General features: G+C 42.5%; 1 protein-coding gene across 1 annotated transcript in view; it reads right to left on the reverse strand.

Moving 5' to 3' along the window:
• The window catches only part of KDR (kinase insert domain receptor), a 30,401-nt gene extending 5,324 nt beyond the window's left edge, over nucleotides 1–25,077 (reverse strand). The window contains exons 1-27 of the mRNA XM_023925217.2: nucleotides 24,817–25,077; nucleotides 23,540–23,630; nucleotides 22,867–23,063; nucleotides 21,611–21,735; nucleotides 21,141–21,309; nucleotides 19,896–20,035; nucleotides 19,531–19,699; nucleotides 18,024–18,135; nucleotides 17,766–17,929; nucleotides 16,803–16,959; nucleotides 15,582–15,702; nucleotides 14,890–14,998; nucleotides 13,779–14,123; nucleotides 12,740–12,886; nucleotides 12,468–12,599; nucleotides 10,694–10,800; nucleotides 10,139–10,274; nucleotides 9,772–9,876; nucleotides 9,023–9,136; nucleotides 7,721–7,809; nucleotides 5,812–5,968; nucleotides 4,273–4,373; nucleotides 2,798–2,920; nucleotides 2,551–2,662; nucleotides 2,063–2,162; nucleotides 1,840–1,945; nucleotides 630–781 (exon numbers count right to left, since the gene is read on the reverse strand). Of these exons, the coding sequence (XP_023780985.2) occupies nucleotides 630–781; nucleotides 1,840–1,945; nucleotides 2,063–2,162; nucleotides 2,551–2,662; nucleotides 2,798–2,920; nucleotides 4,273–4,373; nucleotides 5,812–5,968; nucleotides 7,721–7,809; nucleotides 9,023–9,136; nucleotides 9,772–9,876; nucleotides 10,139–10,274; nucleotides 10,694–10,800; nucleotides 12,468–12,599; nucleotides 12,740–12,886; nucleotides 13,779–14,123; nucleotides 14,890–14,998; nucleotides 15,582–15,702; nucleotides 16,803–16,959; nucleotides 17,766–17,929; nucleotides 18,024–18,135; nucleotides 19,531–19,699; nucleotides 19,896–20,035; nucleotides 21,141–21,309; nucleotides 21,611–21,735; nucleotides 22,867–23,063; nucleotides 23,540–23,630; nucleotides 24,817–25,063 (3,827 nt within the window). The 5' untranslated portion in view covers nucleotides 25,064–25,077. The remainder of the gene's footprint in view (nucleotides 1–629; nucleotides 782–1,839; nucleotides 1,946–2,062; nucleotides 2,163–2,550; nucleotides 2,663–2,797; nucleotides 2,921–4,272; nucleotides 4,374–5,811; nucleotides 5,969–7,720; nucleotides 7,810–9,022; nucleotides 9,137–9,771; nucleotides 9,877–10,138; nucleotides 10,275–10,693; nucleotides 10,801–12,467; nucleotides 12,600–12,739; nucleotides 12,887–13,778; nucleotides 14,124–14,889; nucleotides 14,999–15,581; nucleotides 15,703–16,802; nucleotides 16,960–17,765; nucleotides 17,930–18,023; nucleotides 18,136–19,530; nucleotides 19,700–19,895; nucleotides 20,036–21,140; nucleotides 21,310–21,610; nucleotides 21,736–22,866; nucleotides 23,064–23,539; nucleotides 23,631–24,816) is intronic.
• Between the last annotated feature and the right edge of the window lie 252 nt (nucleotides 25,078–25,329).

The following is a 25,329-nucleotide window of genomic DNA, read 5'->3' on the forward strand; positions in this document are numbered from 1 at the left end:
CAAAGGGTCCAACATAAGCCCCTGAAGTGCATTAGTACAGACTCCTTACTGGAAGGTCATCTCTGCCATGATACCCAACAGCATCTACCATTGTGGATGCCCTAGGAGTCCACCAGAAGCAAGCAGTGGACAAAAAATGGTGACAACACTATTTACTTCATCTTCCTCTTGGCTATCAATTCATGAGATATTTTCCAGTGTTTCACTTTAGGAGGAGAAATTCCAGAGAAGTTATTAAAAATAGATCTATCATGATTAATATTCTTGGCAGCTGCAACACAAGAACACAGCAAACACAACTGAATTAGACCAGTAAAACCTTCTATGCATTCTGGTCCTTAAAAACAAATAATGGTCATTTTCATGGGTTTTGCTTTTTTTGTTTGTTTTTGAATGAGAATACCAAGTCTTGAAAGGGTAGCAACATTAAAAATTAATTTAAAAGTCACTAGCTGGGAAGGTAAGAAACCAGCTTTTGCCTACAAAAGATTTATAAATTTCTTCTTATCCCTATGGAGAAGGTTAAATATGGACCAGGCAGCTGAAGTCTCTTCCTTTCATTTTCCCTTCCTCCAGCATGAACAAAACCTTCCCAGAGGCCCCAGTAGGATGTCCACCATATAAAATACCTAATTCCTGCTGTGTTGTCATAATGGAATTTAGGATCACAGACTTCCTCTTCCTCCCTACAGGAAGCAGGTGAAGTTGGGAGAGAGAGACCCGAATCCTCTTCCATATTCAGCGATACTGACAAAGGAAGGACAACGTAGTCTTTACCATCCTGTAGAATGCAGTGAAAAAAACACAGAAATTAAATAGGCTACAGAGACACACAGACATAAACAGATACATGCACATACATGGAGAATGCATCAGCCCAACCTTATTAAACTATGGAGAGTATACCACCTTTGCAGGAGCAGCTACATTAAAAGAAGGAAGATAAATAAAAACCACTTCCAAGTAGTTTCCAATTTTTTAAAAAATAGATTTTTATATGATATGCTGTAACATAATGTGTAAAAAGGACTTTTTATTGATGTCTTTGAAAAAATAGATTTTAGTAACATTTGAATCCCAATGCCACAAAGAAAATGAACCTGAGAGTTCAGAAGGGCTGTGTAATTCCCATCATCACTGAGAAGTTAGAAAGGGAGAGTCTGTCTAATAGGGAGCACACAGCCAAATCCATCCTCCTTCATTCAGTGGGCTCACATCTATGGCCCTGGCCTTGTCCACTTCCGTAGTAACAGAAGAGAAAGCCACAAGATGGAAAGCTTGGAAGGGAGGCCCATGTCCCTGCCTGGTCGCTCTCTTACTGCAATGCCTGCACACAGGTCGTGCCTTAATACATTAATTTGTGTGGAGCTGCTCACAGGCAATAAAGTTCTTGTATCCTTGTTTTCCAGGATAGCCACTAAAAGCATTGCAGCCCACACCCTCACATACACTAAGACAGCCATCTTTGTCACAGTAAGATCAACAGCAGCTACCTGCTGGAATGCATCTGCAGTGTGCAGAAAATCAGCAGGAGAGCAGGGAACTGAGCCCATGCCAACAGCTCCCCAGCAAAGACAGCAGGAGTGTCATGGGAAGCTTTGCTGGCAGGGCAGAGTGGCTTTTGGTTATCACAACACAACCTCTGGGATCTTTACACCACAAGTCACTCTCTGCTGGTCAGAGACCCAACTGCTGGTCAGTAATGGGAGCAAGTAGAAGAAGCCCAGGCTCCCTGGCAGCTCCAGCAGACAGTACCCAACTATGGAATGCTGTGATAGCTGGCAGGATGGGACAGGTTCAGCCAGTGATTTTAGCAACCAGAGAATACAGTTCATGTACCTGACGGACGTTGGCTTGCAGTAAATTCCCCAGGTGCTCCACCAGCTCTGAAAAAGTTGGTCTCTGCTTAGGATCTCCATGCCAGCAATCCAACATTGTTTGGTACCTGGAATGACAAAACCAATTAAAATACCAGCATAAAGAAAACAGAAAAAAATAGCTTGCTTCTGCACCTTCTAGTAGTGTGGGGTAAATGTGGGCAGATGGAAGAACAGTTTCTCACATTTCTGGTGTTGTATAGTCTGGTGCTCTCATTCTTGTTCCTTCTTTCAGCCTCCTGCAAAATTCCTCATCAATTTTCACTCCAGGGTACGGTGATGCGCCTAAAATGAAAGCAGCAGTAATTTTAATGCATTAGACTCTTAAATTTTGGGATTAATTTTCAAGTAAATAACTTGCTATGGTTTGTGTTAATAAGACAATTTGATATATTTGGATGTGTAAACAATTTGTATTTATGATGGAAACAGCAACTGACTGAGTAAATGAGGCACATCATCACTTACTGAAATTGCATGAAGAAGCATTTCAAGCCTATGTTCCTACATTTGCATTTTAAAGAAAATTTGAGTATTTTACTTCTATGGAGAAAATATACAGGAACTGTTCAAGAAATAAAAAGAAAATGCTACAGAGGATCCAAGAACACTATGGCTGTTTTCTTCAGACTCTTTTGTTTAGAGATGGCTCAGTAAAATTAAAGTGACTCACCTAATGAAAATATTTCCCACAGCAGAACTCCAAAGGACCATACATCACTCTGAATGGTATATACTCTATCAAAAATGGTTTCTGGTGCCATCCATTTGAGGGGTAGTCTGGCCTAAAAGCATTTTCATAAACAAAATGGTATCACAGTTTAGCAAAACATAGTTTCCAAAAATCTCTTTAGAAAAAAAGGAAAAATAAGTCCCTATTTCATATTAGTTCTCTATCAAACAGATAATCTGAAACTTACATCTCCTTTCCTGACGTAATCTGGGTCTTTGTAGATGTCTCGAGCCAAGCCAAAATCACAGATTTTGACCACATTATTGTCTGACAAGAGGATATTACGAGCAGCCAGGTCTCTGTGGATGCACTGCAAAGAGAAGTAAACAACTTCATACGCTGCCTGTCATCACAGCTCTGTCCACAGGGCTGATCTCTTTCACATATGTGCGCTCCTGCCCTCAAAGGCCAGATAATTCTTAAAACCTTTTAAGAAAAAGAAACCTCAGCATCAACAGTTGCTGATTTTGAGTGCTTTTTTGATGGTCACAACTGATTTGGCTCAGGGAGACTTGTGTTCCCAAGTCCAAACATACATCTGTTTATCCACTGTGCAGAGAGGGCCTTTGAAGTTAGCTAATTAATTATCCTAAGAAGCTGACACAAAACAGGTTCAGATCTGATTACCTTTAGATTTACTTCAGTTCACCCAAATCTGTGTACTCCACTACTTCTCTGAAAAACACCACACTAAAATGCTGACTTGATTCCAATACAAACTAATCTTTACTACAGAGAAAGAAGTCCATGTCTCTACCTATGCAGAGCAACAGCTTACTTAACAGCCCAAACACTTCAAAACCCAAGCCTCAATAGCCTGAAGTAAAAAAATCAGCCTCTGAAAGTGGCTAGAGATTTGCTTCTACTATGGACTGAAACTGCAGATTCTGTAAACAGGTATTTTTACATTTGCATGTCAATCGGGATGTATATGAAAGGCAGACAAAAGTAGGTTTGTAGAGAAAGACTCTGAAGTCTGCTCTTGAACACCTAGCCTGCACTCTAAAGCAGTGTTTTATTTCCTGCTTCTACTTTCTTTTCCCATTTCTAAGTATTTTTTGTTTCTATACAGCTGCAGGCAATTCCTCACTCTTGCTGGAATTGTCGTCTTTTGAAACATGTGCTCTACATATTTAGACTCAAACCACAGAAAAATATTTCTAGAAGGCCACAATGCAGGTGAGGTGCTGTTTGACTGCCAGGGTGTCCTCAGCAAGAGATTCTCCAAGGAGTCATCCATGAAATTTCATAGCTGAGCATTGTCTCTCCTCACACCGTCCTTCCAATCCCTATGCACAAAGGTACAAGTAACCTCCTCAGAGCAAAATCCTTTACTCCCGTTTAGGCTCCTGTTACCAGGGATTTGTCTCTAATGCCTTTAATAGTCCTCATAAGTCAGCTCCCTTCCTCCAACCACTTAACCATTCTTCTATGGACTGGTGGCCCATAAAGCTTACACAGATCACTGACATTTGTGTCAATAAATGCATGGGCTGTTTCACTCTGTAGTATTAATGATTTGGGTATGTCTTATAGCAAAGAGAAAATGCTGCGGATGACTGCCAGTCCAAAGACGAACATGCTGTTTCCTTCTACAGACCTACAGCATTACTTCCTGCAGTCAAATAAATAACATGCCACTCTTCCTGAGAAGTTCCTTACTTTGCGTGAAGCCAAGAACTCCATTCCCCTCGCCACCTGGAAGCTATAACAGATGAGGTCCTCCATGGTCAAAGGGTTCTTGCAAAGGTCTTCATGACCAGCTGCAAAGAATCAGATGACAGTCAAACATGCCCTTTGTCACTAATTTCACCAATAACTGCTTTTTAGGCAAAAGTCCATCCGAACCTTATGTTGTACTGGACTGGAAGGGCAAATCAAGCACTTTTTTTAGCCATATAATTATCACTAAGAACCCACACTACAGCAAACTAGTCTTTTGCAAAATAAACTTTGAGGAGATGGGTTATACCCTTGGCCTCCTTGCTTATTTCCAGAGGAAAGATTTGTGAAACAATCCCAAAAGACAAACAACTGAAACTCAGCTCACAAGTTCCTAGGAGAGTAAAGCTTTCTAAATCAGATTAATTTAGAAACCAAGGACAGGGAGTCCCCACCTAGCCTTTCTGAGGAAAGGATATGCATTAGGTAGAAAGATGATTTTTTTTTGCAAAAAGGCCTGCTAGTTTAATGTAGAAGAACCCTAATATCATTATCTAGTGACCTACATATATATATATATCCAAAGATACCTAGGCATTTCATTCCTGCTGAAATAAACAACTCTGTGACTTTGTTCAGCTTTTGATTTTAAGTAGACATCCACCAAGAACTACAACACTGGTGGCTAAAACCTTCACCCCTAAGGGCTGCTTGAGGTCTACGTAATTCTTGTAACATCCCAGTTCAGAGGGTCAATGTCTGCACCAGGGAGTACTGGAAATGGACAAAGTACATGTGTGACATTACCTATTAGATTGCATTGAAACTGCAAGATCATTCTCCCTGTTCACATACTGATGCTTTCTTTGCACTAAATTATTTTTAGTAGCAGTAGAGGTACAGGCAGTAGAGCTATGGCTTTCCTCCTAACTAGTCTGATCCCACCCCTAGGTGAAATCAGCAGCCTCTGAAATGGCAGCACTGAGCATTTTGTACTGCATCTGCCAAAGAAGAACATGGCAAATGCATCAGTGAAACCACTGCAGAGGATATGTGCATCCTGGGGAGGCTTTCAATGACTGGATAATTCAGGCTGCCTGCTCCTGACAGACCACCTGGGCAGAGGGAAGGCAAAGCAAGCTTTCTGCCAATAAGCAGTGAATCAAACAGCATTTCACAGTATTTAACTTCTGGGTAAACATTAAGGAAATTCAGCTAGCATGCTGGTGCATCCCTCTCTGCACTGCCTTCGGAGTTTGTACTCTGCAGTTTTCCCTGAAGATATTGGGGCATTAAATAGACATACCTCCAAAAAGCTTCACACTAAAATCAGACCCTTTTCATACAGGACATTATCTGGGATTGGGCTGAGGAGTTTGGAATGCTGATCTAAGTAATTCATAGCTCAGGAACTTTGATTATCCAGAGAATATCCTGCACACAAGTTTGAGGAAGCTTTGGAAATCACACAGTCCCCAGTGTACCTCATCAGCCCCACCAATGACACATGCCCCAACACCAGAAGAAGATGTATCCTACCATCCTCCTCCTCCACATCACTCAGGGACCGCTCCTCCACAAAGCCAGAGCTTGCTGAGCTCTGGCTGCTCGTGATGCTGTCCAACCGTCGCTTCAGGTCAGAAGAGACATCGCCAACATAGTTCTCTTTCCCCTGCCGAAATCTGGCACATTTGGTCTAGAAATATGAGGGGAAGGTGAGAAAAATCAGAAGCTGAAAGCATACCAGAAGTTTCTGCTGGAGAGGCAGTGATGCTCCCTATGGTCTATGCCAAAATCACCAGGGAAGGCAGGGAGAGCAATCCAGAAAAGGTTCTGGGTTGCAAAAAAGCAAACCCAGATCAGCTGCTCTGCTCCAAGCCAGCTCTGGTCGGGGCACCGGGCTGGTGCACGGACAGTACCAGCAAAACCCAACTCATGGTCATGCAGGTTCACCAGCTGGAGCACCCTCTGCCACTCTACAGCACAAGTTTCTCCTGCTTTCACAACCTCCCAGCCAAACGCCAGCAGCATCTCCACATGCTGGGGACTAACTGCGCACTGAGGAGCTGGTGTCTTCAGCCCCTGGTGTCCTCCACTTGTGAAACACACATGGGTGGATGCTGCCAAACCCTCTCATACACTCCAGCCTCTCTGTACTGCTATGGCTTTACCTCCTGCTGCTGAAAAGGCCCTTCTGCTAAACCTCTACCTTGGCCAAAACCCTAATAGCCATCAAAATCTGATTTACTTCCTTCTTCCCCTAAGCCACTCCATGCCTCTAGGAAGGAATCCAGCCCCAAAGGTGTCCTCCAAAACATTTCCATTTTCTCCTGCTTTGGTTTGGTGATTTTCTCCCTGGCAGGGCTGTTTTGTGACACTGCCAAATCCTATTCCCGCTGCTTGTGCAAGCAAGGGTCAGCACTCTCATGAAACCCTGTCTCCTTCTTCAAGGCCTCTCAGATATTTGTTTATCTTTTTACCTCACAAGAAGATGCAGAGAGTTGCCTTTGCCAATATAAAATAGTAAACAATATCTCCAAGGATAAAGAAAAATAACCCCCTGGAGAACCAACAAGCACTGGTGAGAAGCTTTGATGTAAACACAGCAGCTGCAGGAAGACAAGTCTACCAACATGGGAGAGTACAGCCCAGGGGCCTCCCTCTTGGCTGTGGGTGGAAAAGGCTAGGGTCCCCAGGGTAACCCTGAGAGCTGGGTACACACAGCCAAGTTCTCCATACAGCAATCTGACCCTCAGAAGGCAGGGATCCTCCAGATGGATGCTCTCCAGAAATAAGATTCCTGTCAGAGGTGCCCAGAAATGAATTTGAAAATGCCGGTCTCCATCCTCCCACTTCTGTCAAATCAGGGTGCAGAAGGGGTGCTGTGATGGAGCTCCTTCTTGTGAAGGACTTGGGAGGTGAAATGCTGAATGTAAACTCATGAGCTACATTAATTATATGAAACTATTAACAGCAGAAGAAATGTATAACCTTGTTCAGCAATGAGCCAAAGGTACAGTAGAATAGATAATCATGTGACAGCAGATACCTAGGGATATCTGATAGATATATAAACTAAGCAAGGAATGCAGTTATTTAAGGTGGTCTGGAGCTTAACTAAGAAAGGAAAAAATTCAGGCTGATAATCAGAAAAAACTTCCTGAAAGATACAGCCAAGTGTAGAATAGTCTGCCAAAGGAAATAGTGGAAGCCCAGTTCCTTTGCACATTTTAAGCTAACAATAACAAAACAGCTACATTGCAGGGGCCAGGGGAAAGACTAAATGACCTCTGATGTCTTTGCCATCTCTCATTCCCATGAGAAGCACCAAGAAGCACCAAGACATGTCCCCAAGGATTGCTGCTTTAGTCTGCACCAGAAAAAGAAACACTGTGTGTGGAAAAAACCCACCAAATCAAACATTTTACTGTTAACCTTGACTCCTTACCTTGTACGGGACAAATTCACTCCTCTTGCTCCGTAGGTAAGCAGACAGATTTCCGAACTTGCAATATTCCACAATCACCATGAGTGGGCCTGTACAACACATAAAGCAATTTGTTATGACCCACCTTATCTCACAGCATAAATTCTGGCTAGAAATACATACAGTTCTAAGAGCATTCCAATAGTTAAAGGTTTTTTAAAAAAATCAGTAATTAAAAAAAAAATCTAATCAAAGTACTGAAATTATTCATTTTTCTGCTGTTTAAAGGGAAAAAACAAAGCATATCAAAATCATGGGCTTAATTTCATATGTCAAAAAGCATAGTGGTATGCTTGTATTTGAAATGTTGCTAGCAGCCCAAGTTAATTGACATTGTGAGGATGCAACATAAATATTTGAATGAACTTCAGTGCAATTAACCTCTGCAATAAAATACATATGCGATTATCCATGCATTTTTCTACAGGTGGTTAAAGTACTGAAAATTTAAAACAGGAAACTTGGTTTCAGACATATATGCCTAAATGTACAATCTAAATATGGTATTTCATGTCCAAATTTACTTCATATAAGCATATGCTATGATGACAAATTTTCATCCTAGGTTCCACATACTGGCCATCTCTATTTTATTATGGAATAAACAAGGAAATAAATATTTATGGATTAAGTTTCCTTCAACTACTGACTTCTGTCATGGAACTTTACAAATTAAATTTTATTCCCACAGTAAGCCAACAAGTCAGCTTCCCTGAAAAATTATTGCTTAGTTACTTTACACTGAATTTCTTCCAAATTAGTTTGTAGTACTGGATTTGCTAAATGAAACATCTGTCCCTGATTATAAAGTGAAATAGGTTCATCCACTCAGAACTAGACTCCAAGATGCAATCTCCCCTCCTACACACACATACACACATAGGCACCAACAGCCCATCCAAAGACAGAGAAGTCCCAACTTGCTGTCACCCTGTAGCTGGTGACAAGAGTAACCTGTTAAATCTGGTATTAGACTCATCTCTGAAGTCTGTTACACATGGGCTGTCCACTATAAAGGTGGATCTCAAGCACAGAAAAGCAGTGATAGAACAACTACGGGATAGAGCTGCATGGCCCTTTTTCCACTCTTATTCTGCCTTTATTCCACCTCTGGATCTGCTCACTCTTATCAGATTTTCTGTTGTTGTTAGAAAGCACTACTCTTTCAAATCCTTATTTTTTAATTTCAATTGTCTATGCAGCAAAAATTGAAGAAATAAGGTTGTCATTTAGCACCTTCTCCCCCAGTAAGAAGTTACTCACCTCCTGGCTTTGTGCAGGCTCCAAGTAAATTGACAACATTGAGATGATGGCCAATATGAATGAGTATCTTCAGCTCTGACATGAGTGCTCTGTGCTCACTGTGGGTTGCCCCTTCTGCAGAGGTAAAGCAACACAGGTCAGGAGCATCACAGACAAAAAGGTTTTGCCCTCCTCCCCATTCTCTTCTGGTATTTATCCAGCCCATCAGGTGTGGAGCTGTGTAGGCTGGTAGGCTGTGTCAGCTATGCCTGTACAGCCTGCTGTGGAATACAGCTTCCAGCTGCTGGCAGCCCCATTTTGCTGTCCCATTATGTCTTCCTTAGGAACAATGTGTCTGGGAACCACACATTTCAACTTTCCTGTGGCAAATGTGAAGCAGTATAATATGATTTAAAGTGAGGAGAAAGCTATTCCAAACTACAACTCAGTTTGGAGCGTGCCTAAGCCATTGTCTTGAGACTTGCAGAAAGCTTCCAACGAGGATGCATAAGGCAAAAATGGACATGTGCAAATTGATTGCAGGAGCAACTTTACATTCTGAACATAAGCAGAATTATAAGCAGTGGCTAAGAAACCACAGTTGCATTGCTCCAGTTGTCAGTGAAGGAAAGGCATGTACTTTCTCTAATCATTGCTTCATGATAACAGCCGTTAAGCTAAACTTTCACAAGGATGGGTACAATGGTTATAGTGTTGACAAATATCCCTATACTGTATATTCAAGTTGAAGTTCTAGTCATTATTTTTACCTTTAAGCATTTTGACTGCCACTGTTTTGCAGGTAGCAGTTTTGTCAATCCCAAAAGCATCTGCTTCTATGACCTGGCCAAAAGCACCACGTCCAAGAGGTTTACCTTGAAGTGAAAACACAAACATACTCGTTTGGCGCAGCAGGCAAAAGTTGTAGAACAAAAACGATACTCCAAAATTAGTTCATAAAGCAGAAATTAAGAGAGGACTTAAAATGTAGATAGGATGCATCATATTCTATGGGAACACAGAGTGCACCCAGGGATCGAGCAGCAGAGCAGTACTGTGGTGAGCCAGGACCCAAAACACCCTCCAGCACAGTGCTGGCTGCACTATCACTAAATGGCTCATGCAATGGAAACTCACCTAGCTTTAGCCGGTCTCTGGGAAACTCCCACTTGCTGGCATCATATGGGAGCCGCTCACAGTGCTCGTCTATGGGGACTTCATCAGGATCCATGATGATTGACAAGTAGCCAGTCTTCATGTCCCCTCCGTTGGCCTGGAAAATGGTATTAGTTGCAGTTGCACAGTTTTTTGCTGGCAGTGTGCAGGCAAAATGCCATTTTCTCACTTTAGAGTATTTTATTAGTTCCCAGAAATGCCAGGCTACCATTTCACTAGACCATGTCATCATGAGTGTGACCATTGTTAATTAATCACACTTTTCTGTCTCTCTTTTTTTTTTTTTTTTTTAATAAACAGAACCAGATGAAACATTTTTCTCTTGCAAGGGTCTGTTCAATTAAAAACAAATTTCTGCGCCCTTGGTTCCAGGCAAGAATGTTATGGCATGGAGAGAAAAAATGTGTCTGTTGATTTAAGAACAATGGAAAGAAGCAACACAAAAGGCCTCAAGTCAGCTCTCATTTGTCATGCAAGACCAGTGCTGATAGGACAGTATGAGAATTTTTTCATTACCCGCTTAACGGTCCGGAGGATGATTACAAGAAGCAACCAGAAGAACATGGCAATCACTGCAGTGCCAACGAGGATAATGAGCTCCAGATTTGTTTTCTCTTCAGCGCCTGGGAAGAAATAAATGAATATTTGAGTGATAGTTGGAAGCATATTTGTTTTGTTCATTCATTAAAGTAAAGAATGGAGGTCCTTGTTCTGAAGGTTCGTTTTAAAAGTGCAACATGGAGCAAGGAAACGAAAGCAAAACAAAACAAAAAGCTTGGGGGTTTATGTTGGAATATTACAGTTCCATGCTGTTTTACACACCATCCCATTTCTCAGCATCAACTTTGTCCCAAAGACAGTGTCTGGACCTTTGGCAAATATGAAAAAGTAAAATTCACATTTTGGAAAGAAATAATTGTTTTAGAATACCAAAAACTAATTACTCCTTCTTTAGAAACCAAAAAAACATCCCCATCATATAGAAAATAAAGAGCTGTGAGAATGACCTAGAAAACAATCTCTCTCTTGTCTCTTGACATCATTCAGCCGGGGCATAAAAAATGTGGTTCTACAGGAACATGATAATAAGGTCTATTTACAGTGTTCCTTTTCCCATAAAATAGTGGCCAGAAGACACCATTTGAACACCTTTTAGTGCACAGATACAGCCCTCTTTTTCAGCCCCTGTGTGCCACATCATGTTCCTGTATTTCATGCCTTGCACCACAGAGATTTTCCTACACAGCAGCACACTCCATTGCATGACCCCCATGAGCTGCACTATAAATTTACTGGAGTGAAACAGTATGTCCCACACAGATTTCAAACTTCTACAGATGTGCCCCAGTCATATTTACCACAACAGCTGAAATCTACATCAATGCCATCTGCAGATAATTTCCACCCCAGGTAAACATTTTGCCCGACATCTTAGTATCCTAAAGAGACCTATAAGAATACCATGATATTTCTTTAATTACCTTGATGGTATGGATCAGACAACCACCTGACTTTAAAGACAGAGGTTTGTGAAGGGCTCAGTGACTAAAGTATGAAAATATCAAGAGCAAGAAGATTTTAGTTTGAGGCTTCTTGTTGCAGGTCTTAGTGGAAAGTCCATCATGGTCCCAGCTACCCACACTTCCGAATAACCTGTTGCTACCATTTATTGTTTGTCATTGCAACTCGTATTTTGGTGGGCCACAAATTGACTGGAACAAGTGAGAGATGGGTCTCACAAATGCTGCTTTCAGAGTGTGGTGTGTGGTGGACCAAGGCTGTAGTCCTCTAATTCAAAATCACCACATGTTTCATTGAAATGGGACAGCAATCACAACAGACTGCAAAAAAGCCTTCACTATGCTTTCCTTAGATGCTCTGAAAGCAATGACACAATTCAAAAAAAGGTACAACATACTATGCTAAAAAACATAGCATGACAATTATGCTACCTAGAAAACAGGGATGCCCCAGGATATCTACATTTTTACGTAGCTCTGTTGTATGGGTTTGCACATGATATAGATTGGCAGAGTTTTCTTTGCAATCACAAGACAGATCCAGGTTTTGTTGAGAAGCTCTAAGCAACATAGTGGAGAAGAAAGCATCAACCTCAACAGCTGGGGTATGACAGCTGTGACAGCACCCAATTTGAGCTTGACAGGAATGGTCAGGACTTTTCACAAATTTCACAGTATATTTTCAGATCTCCCATCAGGATAGCAAGTAGATTTTCCTTCTAGTTACTCTAAAGATTTTATGCACAATCTGGAAAGAAGCAAACACCAACCTTCCACTGAAAAAAAAGCCACTGCTTTACTGCATCCAAGGGCATTGCATGCAAGGCAGGTGTATAGCCCTCCATCTTCTTTCCTCACTCGACGGATGGTAAGTGTTTTGTTCCCATCTTTCAAAACAATACCTGGAAAAATATTATGATTCTTAATTTTGCTATTTTTATGTCTCTCTCTGTTAAGAATTCAAAATGAAAATTTTCATGGTGAAAATCAGCAGTCAGTCCCATGATACAAAGCTTTTTAATAATAAAGGAGCAATCTTCACCTGAATCTTCCACAAGGGTCTCATTATTTTTAAACCACATGATGCTTGGACGAGGAATGCCATTCACTGCACATGACACTTCTATAGTTTCACCAATGTTTGTTGTTTGATTTTCCAGGTTACCAATAAGTGTGGGTGCCATGGGCTCTGTTGGTTTGAATTACAGAAATACAGTAAAATTACTGATTATTAAGAAAAAGATCATTTTTTTTCAGTAGTAGCAGTGCATGTCCCAGTAACAAAGTCTCAAATCCTTTTATTACACCAAGAGCCAAAGTGTTCGTGTTAGTTAAGATCATAGTTCAACTTCCACATGACATGAAAAATTTATAATAGCCAAAGAAAATTTCAACAGCATTGATATAACTTGCTTTAGCTGATTTAATTTGTAACTGCTCAGGCTGCTGAGGGAAGAGGGAGTAGTTGAGAAATTGCTTCCCTCACATTTCTGTGTCCAGGGTCCTTATGAGAGGTTTGACATTAAACGTCCATTCAGGACAGGCTGTGAACGTGCGTAAGTATTTCCCTGAATCTGCCTAATCAACCTAGACATCTAGTTCCCAAAGAAAAGTCATCACTATTTGTGTGAAAAGCTGAGTGACTATCAGTTTGCATTGCTTGTTCCTGAATACTAGTATCGCTCATGGCAGTTTTAAATTACAGGCACTACTCCAAACTCAAGAGTCAGTCACACAAAGCAACAGCATGAATACACACGTGCATACACAGCTACAGAGAAAAACATGTTCTGAAAAGTAAAGTTGAGAAGTTACTGGGCTAAACACTTCAGCAGAAGCCAAACACATCTCCTTGCACAGTACAGTGGTTCAGACAGTGTTTCCTCACTGGTATAAATGAAACAGTCTCTGCTGCCTGAACAAGCCCCAGAAGTGTGTGTTACAACTGGTTTAAATCCATTTAACAAACTGAGGGCACCATTAACCAAACACATGCAAAGCCTAACATATCAAAAGCTGCCACTACTGTAATTGTTTTCATACACAACCACTCATTTTGCTTCAGAGTAAGAGATCCATACCTTGAACAGTAAGGTGCTTCACCAGGCAGTGCTGTGTTTTAGCCTTTTTGTCCTGAGCAATGCAAACATAGTCCCCTGCATCTTGGAGGGAGATGTTACGAAGAATGAGCTCTAAGGTGACATTTTCACCATTGGTATTTGAAACTGTCTCATTCAGTTTCTGGAGAGCATTGAGATTCTTGCAAACAGGCATGGGCAGCCCTCCAAAGGGAGTCTGCGAAACGTGAGCGCTGAGCTTGTACCATGACAGCTTCTCAAAGGTGAACTTGTCTGCTGTGCATCGCAAGGACATGTTATCCTTCTCTGTCACTTGATTCTGAGGCTGGACATTAATTTCAAGTCCCCCTGTAAGTTAAAAAAGTAAAATAAATTCCTATTTGATTGTGCACTTTGTGGCTAACATTAACTCAAAAAAGCTGTTTTGGAAATACAGATTTTGTCATCCTATCTGGTTGAAAATAAGAAAAAGAAACATTGAAAAAGATCAGTCAAATCAAACAGTCAATCAACTAATCAATTATCTAAGGAGCACAATCTCATTAAAAGCAATACATTTCAAATGGATCAAATGAAGGACTGTGTAAGAAATACAGTTACTCTTCCTGTAGAAACTTACCCCAACCTAAAGATGATTCTCAGCACTATCTTATAGATCATTTTTAGATATGGATTAAAATAAATTTTTTGGCATGTGAATATGGAGACTGATTGTTAAGGAGACAGAAGCTCTTTGATGGCGGTTTGGAAAATTTTAGCCTTAGTTCTCACAGTAAGTCTTTACTCATTTTGTGACACTACTATAATTTCTCTGTTGCTCTTTTAAGTGACTGCAAAAACTCAACAAGAGTCACTCTTGGGACAACAGCTCCCATCTTTCATCACTTTCACTGGCCCACCACTCTGATGCTAGTAGATTAGTAGAACTAATTGCTTGGCTGAAATTAGTGGAAACTTTAAAGGCTGCCAAAAGAAAATCTTAAGTAAACCTAAAATCCTAAAGAATTAAAGAATTTCACAAAGGACAGAAATCAGGTAACTGAAGTGCCTTTCATTAGCAAACAGACAAAATAACATTAATTTAACATGTCTGTCCTTGGCAGGGTGCACTTACTTGTCACATGGAAGGAGATCACTCTCTCACTTGACCCAGCCCTGTTCATAGCCGTACATCTGTACAAAGCAGACACATTTGCTGCTTGAATCATGAGGGTGCTCACAGTCTACAAAAAAACAATTTCATACCATATCAGTGCTAAAGTAATGCCCAACTCCCTCAATAGCTTAGCAAAGGGCTCTGCAGATACCTGTACAACCACAAATCCCTCCAAAGCACAAATCCATGGCACGGCAGAAGCACAGTCCCCTTCTGAAATTTACATTTTTGTCCTTAAGTGTGTAAATATCAGGTAAAAGAAAACAGGAAGAAGCAGAAGACGGACTTTGGTATAGGTGTTAAAAAATGCTGCACTCACAATTTTTTCTGCTTTTCAGTCTCTCCAACTTCTATTACAGTTAATTGGCAAGACTAACTCACCTAACTTTAGACCACTAAAAGTTATTTATTGAAATCTAAGTAAGTTATACTCCACAACAGAGATTCACTTCGGATGAGTGCTCAAAGGACCTGAAAGTGTGTATCTCTACCTCTTGTTTTCAGTAGGAGCTTACCCACCTAGCTGAGAGTAGATTCCCAAGTTTAACGATATATGAAAAGAGTCTCATCTCTAGTGATATATTTCCAGACATGTGGACTGCTGAACAGAGTTAATTATCCCCAGCCAAGAGAAAAGAAAATGTGCTCACCTTTGTCTTCCCAGCAATAGTAACGACCCGGTGCTTAATTTCAACCTGATTCCCACCCTTTCTCTCTGAGATCACTTTCCATTTCTTGCATGCATATGGATTGGCTCCTGAGCGAACTTTCCTGAAATGTAAGTAGAGACATATGCATTAGATAAGAGGAATATTTGCCCTTCAAGAGAGGTATTTTGGGTTCTCCTTATAATATGCAGATATTTATAAGTCAGATGCATCACTGGCCACAGCTTGCATCTGTGGGGGAAGCATATGCTTCTGGAAATATTTCCATTAAATTTCACCCTATAACCTCCTGAGACCTTCATGCTCTTTAAAGTAAAGGACCCCCAAGCCTAAAGGTGAATTTCCTAATTAATCTGCCTGTGTCAGCTCATTTGGGATGGTTGGAGGAAAGCAGCTATTCTGGGAACAAACCTCCATTCATAAATGGATGATTCAAGTTGATTTAGTTCAAAGGAAGACAGAGAGACATAAAAATCACTGAACTCCCTACAAGAATTTCTTGAGGACAGTAGCCATTGTGTAGGAAGCAACCAGGCACCAAAGGAAGAAACTAGTGGAATCATTTTAAAAACAACAACAGGAAAGAAGAATGTTGGTTTTTTTTTTTTTTACCCTGGTCTTTTTTTTTTTAAAGGAAATCTGGGCTTATGGCAGATCCAGATAAGGGAAGCTGCGTGAATCTCAGTCAGGCACTCTCTCTATCATTCCCCAACATCAATCAGTGCACTTCCTCTGAGATACACTTTCACACAGATAAAGAGCACCATCACATTCAGCACTTGAGCACAAGAAAAAAAACCTCCACAAGGACACATAATTAGCATAAGCAGCAAATTTCCTCTGTTTGGGATGGAGTTTTGGGCCTGCAGCCCACAGGGGGATCTGAGGGAAGGGCATGCGAACAGCTGCATTTGAGACCCCCTGCAAGTCAAGATGCCCTTCAAGAGAGCACGACAGCAACATGCCAGCGCTGCTGGATCCTCTCCACGGGTGGCCCTCGTCTCTGCCAACAACAATGACCTTGGCAGAGCCTGCCTGCAGCAATCTGTAAATTAAGTACGACAATCCTTTTCTTCATTGGCCATTGGGTTTGCACTCAGTAACGAGCCTGGATGAGGGAGGCACCAAACAAACCCCAACCCAACACAAATATCACTCGAGACCTACATAAGCTGCAGAAGATAACAAGTGTTTGGCACTCACTGGGGGCTGAACGTGCACTCCTCCTCCAGCTGCCAGTACCAGAGCACAGTGGTGGGTGGTGGGACGGCGTAGACGGTGCAGGTGAGCGCTTGTGTCGAGCCGTACTTGTAGGAGTCCACAGGGGCCATCAGCGCGTTCTCACCAATCTGGGGGGGCACTGCAGGGAGAGCAGCAGGTCACAGCTCCCGCTGAAGGCTCCCCAGTGCGCGTGCATTAGACCCACGGTGACCAATTCACACCATGCCCCAGTGCGAGCGCAACACAGAGCACCTCCAAGGACAGGTGGGGAAGCAATGAACCTGCCCAACACTTGGAGGATCAGGATACTTGGGATCTCCTACAAAACCCTCCTTCAATACTCCATGGTTTAAAATGCAGTTCCTGGACTCTCACCACCATTTCCAGCCATTAAATGCAAAATATTCCCCTGGCCTGATCCCTCTGCACGTAGCCTTGCTGCCCTTTCCAAGACCTGCTGTCTTCAAAGCATAGGCTGTTTCCTGGGGAGCAGAAAGGAGGAGGTAGGGGAGGAGGAGGAGGGTTGTAGAGGACAGGGCAGAAGAGGAGGGATAGCCTGTGTGGGGCAGGAAGGATGGGTGAGGCGGGACAGGGCCAGGATGGAGCGGGTGGAGGAGGACTCCAGCAGCACAGCCAGCAAGAAGGGCAGGAAAAGAGCAGGACACAGAGGCAAAGAATAATATACAGAAAAAAAACAAACCAAAACATAAAACCCCACCCCACACAAAGTATCATCACAACACTGACACCCAGAGTCTGCAGCCTCTTGACTGACACATCCTAGAGCCAGAAAAGACCGGTCGCCTCTGCCTTCCCAGGGCTGAGGTTCAAGGGCTGTTCTTCTTCAGTACTTAAATCTTCATAATTATGGGATGAATTAAGCCTAAGGATGGTAATATACCACATCCACATGTGAAAGAAAGGCACCTCTGTAATCCCACTTACCATTTACCAGCAGGGTAAATGTATGGTTTTTCTGCATCTTGTTAATGGGGTTTGTAAGGACAACTGTGTAATTCCCAGCATCCTTTTCAGTTGCTTCAGTGATCACTAATGCATAGCCAAGTTTAACTGTATGATTTGCGTTGATGGCTTTTCCATTTTTATACCTGAAAAAAAATACAGAGCGCTTTGAATATTTAAATGATTTGCTTTAATTAAGAATAGCTCATTTTTTCAAACACATTATATCCCAGTTCATACCATTTAGCCTCTGGTGGAGGATATCCTTTAAACTTGACAGGAATTTTGACTGTATCACCTAGCCTTGTCTCAACGACATTCTCCATTTTCTCCAGGTGAATAAAAGGACTTTCTGGGGGGAAAAAAAAAGGAAGTAAACTAAATGGTCTTTTCTCAAGGACCAAAGCTTTTCATTTGGGTTAGCACCTAACAAAGTGACAAATAGAAGATAGTGACAGGACTATGGGTCATTGGTAAAGCACAGCTGACTCCAAATTGGGCTCTGGAGAGATGCCACCATGAAAATCTAGTCCTTTCCTTCACACAGTGGAACAGACCAGCTCCCTCACTGAGGAGCTCTGGAAAGCAGAGACAAGACTTAGCTCTCAGAATAATGTGCCAACTGTCAGACCTGTATATACATATATATACACATATCATGAAACTCTCTCAATATACTCATTCCAGGAAATTAGACTATTCAAAACTACAGGGTGATAAAGTTAAATACCCTCAGACTATTCTCAAATATATATTTGAACCACTGCATTTACAGAGTACTTTGAAATTATTTACATTATTTGTTATAAGTTATAAACTTGCATTCAGACATAAGACAGTGATTAGCCTTTTGACTAAATTAGCCTTTTGACTAAGATTTAGGATAGTTTAGACTTAGTATCTGATATACTCAGTATAGCACATGATCTCATTTTGGCTCCTGAGGAGCAGAACAGAAAGAACCCAGGAGAAAATTCAGTATATCTTGAATCACTATGCCCACAATAAGTTTGAAAGTTTTGTCTTCCATTTTAAAAGTACCATTAATATTCTGGCCCCTGAAATCAAACCTCAGGAAAACCAGTCTCCTTTAAAATATAAACCTCTTTGTCTGACTCAGCGATTAAAAATGGGCCATTCTCATGCTGGTAATTTTTTTCTCTAAGTTAGTGGAGCTGGGGCTGTGCCCAAGAGGGGGTTGAGAAAAGGCTGTAGGATGTGGCCTTGTACTTATCTATTCACTTAGCCAAAGCTGTTTCCCTTGCATCATTTCCGTATGACCAAAACTCCATTTGATTCATCTATTCATAATGCAAAAGCTGAAGGTTTTATTTTCTTAGCTTCATTCATGCTGACCCAGACTCTTGTGTCACAGAGGCACCAAGACCTAGCCTAAGTTCACCAAGAGTGAGAACAGGCAGCCCTTGTACACAGCCACCTACACAAACTGAGTTTTACAGGACCTTAAGGAGGTCAATGCAGAAGAGGGTCAGAGCCTTACATTAGTTTATTTTACTGCCCACTTTCCAGTGGGATTCTACAGCTTTCAGTAAAATGCAGCATCCTTCAAAAACTTATTAACTAAGGATGTGGTATAAAATTAATCCCCTACTAGTTGCAAGATAAATACTGTAGCTACAGTTTGGTTCATTTCTGACATTTGATTCAGCATCAAGATGCCTTCTGATCCCAGTAATTAACCCCAAATCTGAAACAAGCAACAGAGCTGAAGTGGAAAAAGTCATACCGTGGATAACAAAGTAACTGCTGTTTTTCATGTTCATACGACCACTGGATGCTGCACAAGTATATCGACCTTTGTCACTTAAGGACACACTCTCAATGGTAAGGGTGCTCACAAACTTCTTTATTTCTCCTGCAGTGGTTTTTACATCCCTAATGGTGGCACGTTTTTCCTGTAATAGGCAAAAGACAGAAATGCTTGTAAGTGTCATTGTTATTCCTTCTGACACCTTTTGCACACTTGTGTATACCAGAAATTCCATTGTGTATTATCATCTTTCTCAATGTTTTAAATGGGGAAGTGACATTATACCTAAATAAATCAAACTGCTTTGTGATGAAGGCACCTGTTAGTTAGAATGACTTTACCTTGATGGAAGGGTAGTCCCATTTAAAATCGATTCCCACATTCAGCTCTGTCCTTACAGTGCAATTGAGAACAAGTTTTTCTCCCACTGCCAGCTCTACTTCATCATGTGGGTTCATTGTCAGGTCATAAATTCGGTACCCTAGAGAAAGACAAAGGCACACATGAAATATGGGGATAAGAAGAGTTCTTTACAGTACTCAGCACCAAATTTCCCAGATGAATACACCAAAACTCCAGCTACAAAAAAGCCCCTTGATACCCCAGTGCAGCACGATAATGGGTATACAAAGGAGCCTGAAGACAAGTGATGTGCTTGCCCTGAGCATTTCCCAGCTGAGACCTGTCAGACAGTGACACAGCAGGGTTTGTGCACTTGATCAGAGCCCCTCCAGAGGTGGGAACAAGCAAGACACAGAGATTCACACACTCCCTCTGCCTTAGACACCTTCATCTAAAATATTTCAAAACAGAATATTCTGAATGCAGAAATTCTACAGATATTCTGAAATTCCTCCAAATCAGAGTGAGGACTTGTGAATTTGGTGGAGAAGTAAAAGCCTTCTGCACAGAGTAAAGAGGGAGGAGCTGCTATGCCTTCCTGACAAGCCAGGAGAGACTGTCTTGGTGCCATTTGGATACTTGAAATGGGCACTGTGTCCTCAGCTAAAAGAGAAATAGCTGCCGAGTTTCAGCTCAGGCTTAAGCCTCCACAGAATTAACACATCATTTCTGGGGTTTGATGAACATCTGACAAAATATACCAGGAAAGCATAAAACCCTTTGAGAGCTGAGACATAGGTCTTTAGGGAGAAAATACAACCCAGCCCTAAGTGAGACCTTCAGATCCACCCTTCCCTTGGTACCCCCTCAGAGCAATTTCTTTTCATCTGCTGCTGATGGATGCTTGCCTCTCATTTCCTTCAAATGTGACTGACATTATGGATAAGTGATTTTAGGAAAAAGGTTTGCATTGTCAGGAACAAAAAAAAAAAAAAAAAAAAGAAATCAAAATCCCTGGCATCAATGTAAAACACTAAAAATAGAAGCACTTATCCCAGTGATCAACCAGAAAGAACACAATACATTGCATTTAAAAGAAAAGTGATATAAATCTCAACATCCATTTTGCATTAGCTGCATTGTCAGTATTGAATAACCTAGTGTCCAACCAAATGTAATTGGTTCAGTATGCTGTAGAAAGCAAAAGAACATTGGTTATAGAGAAATAAAAACCTTTGGCTTACCTACAACTGCAACTATGTATATCACAGACTGGTAGCTTTCATCATCTATTTTAGCTTCGCAGAAGACCATGCCTGCGTAGTTGATTAAATGACTGGGTATAGTGAAGCCTTTTTTATTATTCCATGAAATGGATTTACCATCAGGAACAAATATCTTTTCTGGATATTTCTGTTTGGAATATTGATAAAACACAAAGTCAGATTTCAAAAATCAAACAACCCTGAATTGAAGTCATCCCCAGCACTTTCCACAACTGCAGGGCCCCATTTCAGCATTCCAACCCAGGAATTAGTACATGCTCTGAGAGCTCAGTGCCATAGATGAGTACAGGTACATCTTGTAATCACAGGCTACAAAACTCACAACAACAGAAAGAAGTTTTTAAGAAATGTGTTTATACTTCAAACAACATATTTATGCCACAGTGATTACAACTAACTCTTGAAAAAATAACAGGCTTCTTCCTTACCGCATGTAGAGATACATTGAGATTTGATACGGTTCCAAGGCACGGCACTACCACAGTTTTGTTCTTAGTGATGTATACAATGCCAAGCTGATCACTAACTGAAGTCACAAATGGTGATCTGTAATCTAGAATAATATTCAATTGATAAGTGGGTATTATTCATCACGTGATTTTCCAGTTTTGTTCTTTCCCTGTCTATTTTTTCACAAGTCAGTTTTATTATTTTCCATATCATAAAGCAATGAAATAATGAGACTAAATAGGGGAGGTGCATGTTTTATAGACACCTCAGGTTTAGAATATCATTATTCTCAAAACAGTTAGCAGCAGCATTGTGCACTTTGGAGAATGGCTTCCTGCTGAAACAGTCCTTTTGCTGACAAAAAACTGATTTAACCTGTGTGTGACTTTCCTTGCATAAGTGTTACAGGAAATATCAGTTAAAAGTTGTGACATGTTACACTGACTCCCCTGATGGGCAGCATCCTTTTCAAAGTCAGATCAAAATAGGTCCATGATTTTATAAAACAAGCTAAGTCATGTACTCAATTACATCTCATTTCTCAAAATGGTAACTATAAGTTAACAATAAAGAGGAAACAGGATGCATATGGAAATGAGGGTGAAGCCATCAGTGCAAAAAGGCAGATGCCTCAATGAATGCACTTACTGAAGCTGAGTGTATAACTGGAGGCTTTGCAGTGTTTGAGACACTCAGCTGCGCTGCTGACAGCCCAAGTTTGAAAACTGAGTTCTTACAGCCTGCATAGATTTCACCACCAGAGTCAGCAAATGTATGGAAGTTCATGTTTTGGGGTTTGGGTGTTTTTTAGGTTTTTTTAATGATATCAGTACAAATCGTACAGTTTATCAGTTATGTAGTTTTTAACAAATATAAAATCTCTGTAATCTTCTCTCATATGAAGCTCCTCCTGGGGTCAGTAATAGCTCTGCAGTCATGAGGACAAGCTCAGAGTTCATCAGAGATATGTATCAGTATGCTCAATTCTGGGTGGAGAACAGCAGACCACATACTGCATATGGCAGGTCAGTTCAGAATTATAGGTACGAAGGCTTTTGTGTTGATGACAACTCGCATACCTGAATTTAATTACTCAACATGAAAACAAGAAAAAAGTTTCATAGGATCAAAAATTCTAGAGTTAGTAAATTTTAGTATCAAAACTGTTTTGAGACACTTGATATTCCTTCCTTCTCCTGACGCTAGGGAAAGAGACACCTGTGTAAGCACTTACCTTGGACATAAACATAAATGGTTGTAGCTGCCTGGTTGTCCCTGTAAAGGCACTTGTAGTCCCCTGTGTCATTGCCAATGACTTTGCTTAGAGTAAGTGTCTTGCAGTAGGGGCCATCACTGCAGTCTGTCACAGAGATACGCCTCTCAGCATTGCTCTGCTTGCTTGGCCACGACCACTCCAGTGGTCTCTGACCGCTGGAAAAGCAAATGTTAGAGGAGCAGATGCTTCTGATAGGAACCCCAGCCCCAGCAGTCTCTGTGGCTAAGGACAGGGATGGGCTTCACCCCCTCACACAGAGAGAGCGTCAAACCATGTAGGACAAATTCACACACAAACTACTTTTAACAGCTACAAGAAAGCTACTTGAGATTTACATTCTGTTGAATCTAAGTGGCAAAGCACCCAAAAGAGCGCGCTGAGAGGATCCACAAGGCCACAGCCAATGCTTCCTCCTCCCAGCCACCCTACATTCCCCAGCCCTCTCCTGCTGCAACCCCTCCCACATAATTTCTAAAACTTGTCAGGGAAAAGTAAGGCAGAAGGCACAGAGGGAGCGGGGAGTAAACAGGAGTCATGACAGGAGAGAGATCACATCACCTGTGATTCTGTACAAAAACTCACTACATAAATTACCAATCATCAAAATCATACTGAACAGACGTGTCCTTACCTGCAAGTAATATTTAGTGTGTTGTTTGCCATTATTGTGAGGACATCTTTTTGGATGCTAAGGGTTGGCTGATCCAGAGAAATAAATAAACCTGCAAAAACATATATGAAATCCCTCAAATAAACCAAATAAACAAAGAAAATGCTACTCTGTCAGAAAAGTATTATATACAGGGATATGCAGCAGGTTTTAAGTGGACACTTTCACATCACCTATTTAGCAGCGAAGGGTAAATCATGATTTTTCACACATCCCAAAAAGTTAAAAAATCCTGTCATAACAGGAAGCAAAGGCAGATGGTCAGGAGCTAGCTGCAGAGAACTACAATTCAGCCAGCCAGGGTGGAGTTCCTGTTTTCTTGCATTGCCAACTTCAAGGTCTAACAAGAGGATGTGGGACATTGAAACGAAGTGAACCTTCATCTGATGATCTCACTCCCTTGGGGATTACCAACTTTTCTTATAATAAATTGAATATACTTCTTTGAGACTACTGATCAATGAATTACGCAAAGAAACTATTTTATACTTTGTCACCAATTTGAGATCCCATGAACTTATTTTGCGCCATGATTTTCTAAGTTTATCTCTTTCCTCCTAAGCAGTTAGGCAAAACTGTATTGCTACCGGACCATCGGCACAGCGGCTCGCATCGCACCCACCCGCAGCCACCGGCGCTTGTCAGGGCTGTGATCTGGGTGCCGGTGCTTGCTCTGAGGCACCAGCCCGGCTTGTGCAACATTTGGGAATATCACAGGGAGAGATTTTCAGTCCGCCCTAGCTGCTGCCATCATCTCCAGGAATCCCGCCTCACCGGGCTGAGCCGCAGCCCCAGCCGTGACAGCTCGGCCGGCTTCAGCGGGCAACAAGAGAGCGTGGCCAGACCGGGACATTCCCTATTTCGCTAGCATTTCCCCGTGCTTTAATCACTTGCATTCCGAGCAGGTTCTTCGCTGATGACAGGTTTCCCGCGCTTGGCTCCAGGGACATTCTGCTCTCGGAAACGACAGCTGATGCTGGAGCCAAGCGAGCGGGACACCATGCCAGGACAGGCAGCCCGCTCCGACGGGCCAGCCCCCGCCGGCCGGACAGGAGAGGCCAAGCGGACAGGACAGGAGGGGTCAGCAAGCCCGCAGCCACGGGCGTCCCGTCCCACACGGAGACTCGCACTCAAGCAGCCCCGACAAACCCACAGGAAAGCCGCACCCGCGGCACCCGGGCATCCCCGCGCCCCCTCTCCTCGGGGTCCCGGACCCCGGCGGCTCCCCGAGGGCTTACCGGGAGCTAGGCACAGCAGGACCGCCAGCAGTCGCGCCGCGCCGAGCTCCATCCCGGGGCCGCCGGGGCTGCGGGGCGCCGAGAGAACCCTCTGTCCGACGTGTCGTCCAGCCGAGCCGAGCCGAGCCGAGCCGAGCCGAGCCGAGCCGAGCCGAGCCGAGCCGAGCCGAGCCGAGCCGAGCCGAGCCGCACGCCCCTCACGGCCCGGCGGGGATGCGGGACCCCGGCGAGCGGCACCGCCCCTCATGTGCCCGGGGCGGGGCCCGCGGCCGAGCCCCCGCCCTCCCCAGCCCGATCCCGCCCCCGGCCCAGCCCCGGGCCTCCTGCGCATCCCGCCGGGGTGCTCCCCGTCGGGGGGACAGCGAGAGTTCTGCCTCTTCCCTGCTCGGCGGCAGGAGGGATTCAGCAGTAAAATTCAGCCTGTGGCGCTACATCGTGAATTTCTGGGGTTTCTTAAAACCCTCCCAACAGAAAAGGTCCCGAAGGCCAGTCGTATGAGGTACTGTCCGTGAG

The sequence above is a fragment of the Cyanistes caeruleus genome, chromosome 5 (assembly GCF_971803275.1).
Source record: "Cyanistes caeruleus chromosome 5, bCyaCae1.hap1.1, whole genome shotgun sequence".
Taxonomy (NCBI): Eukaryota; Metazoa; Chordata; class Aves; order Passeriformes; family Paridae; genus Cyanistes; species Cyanistes caeruleus.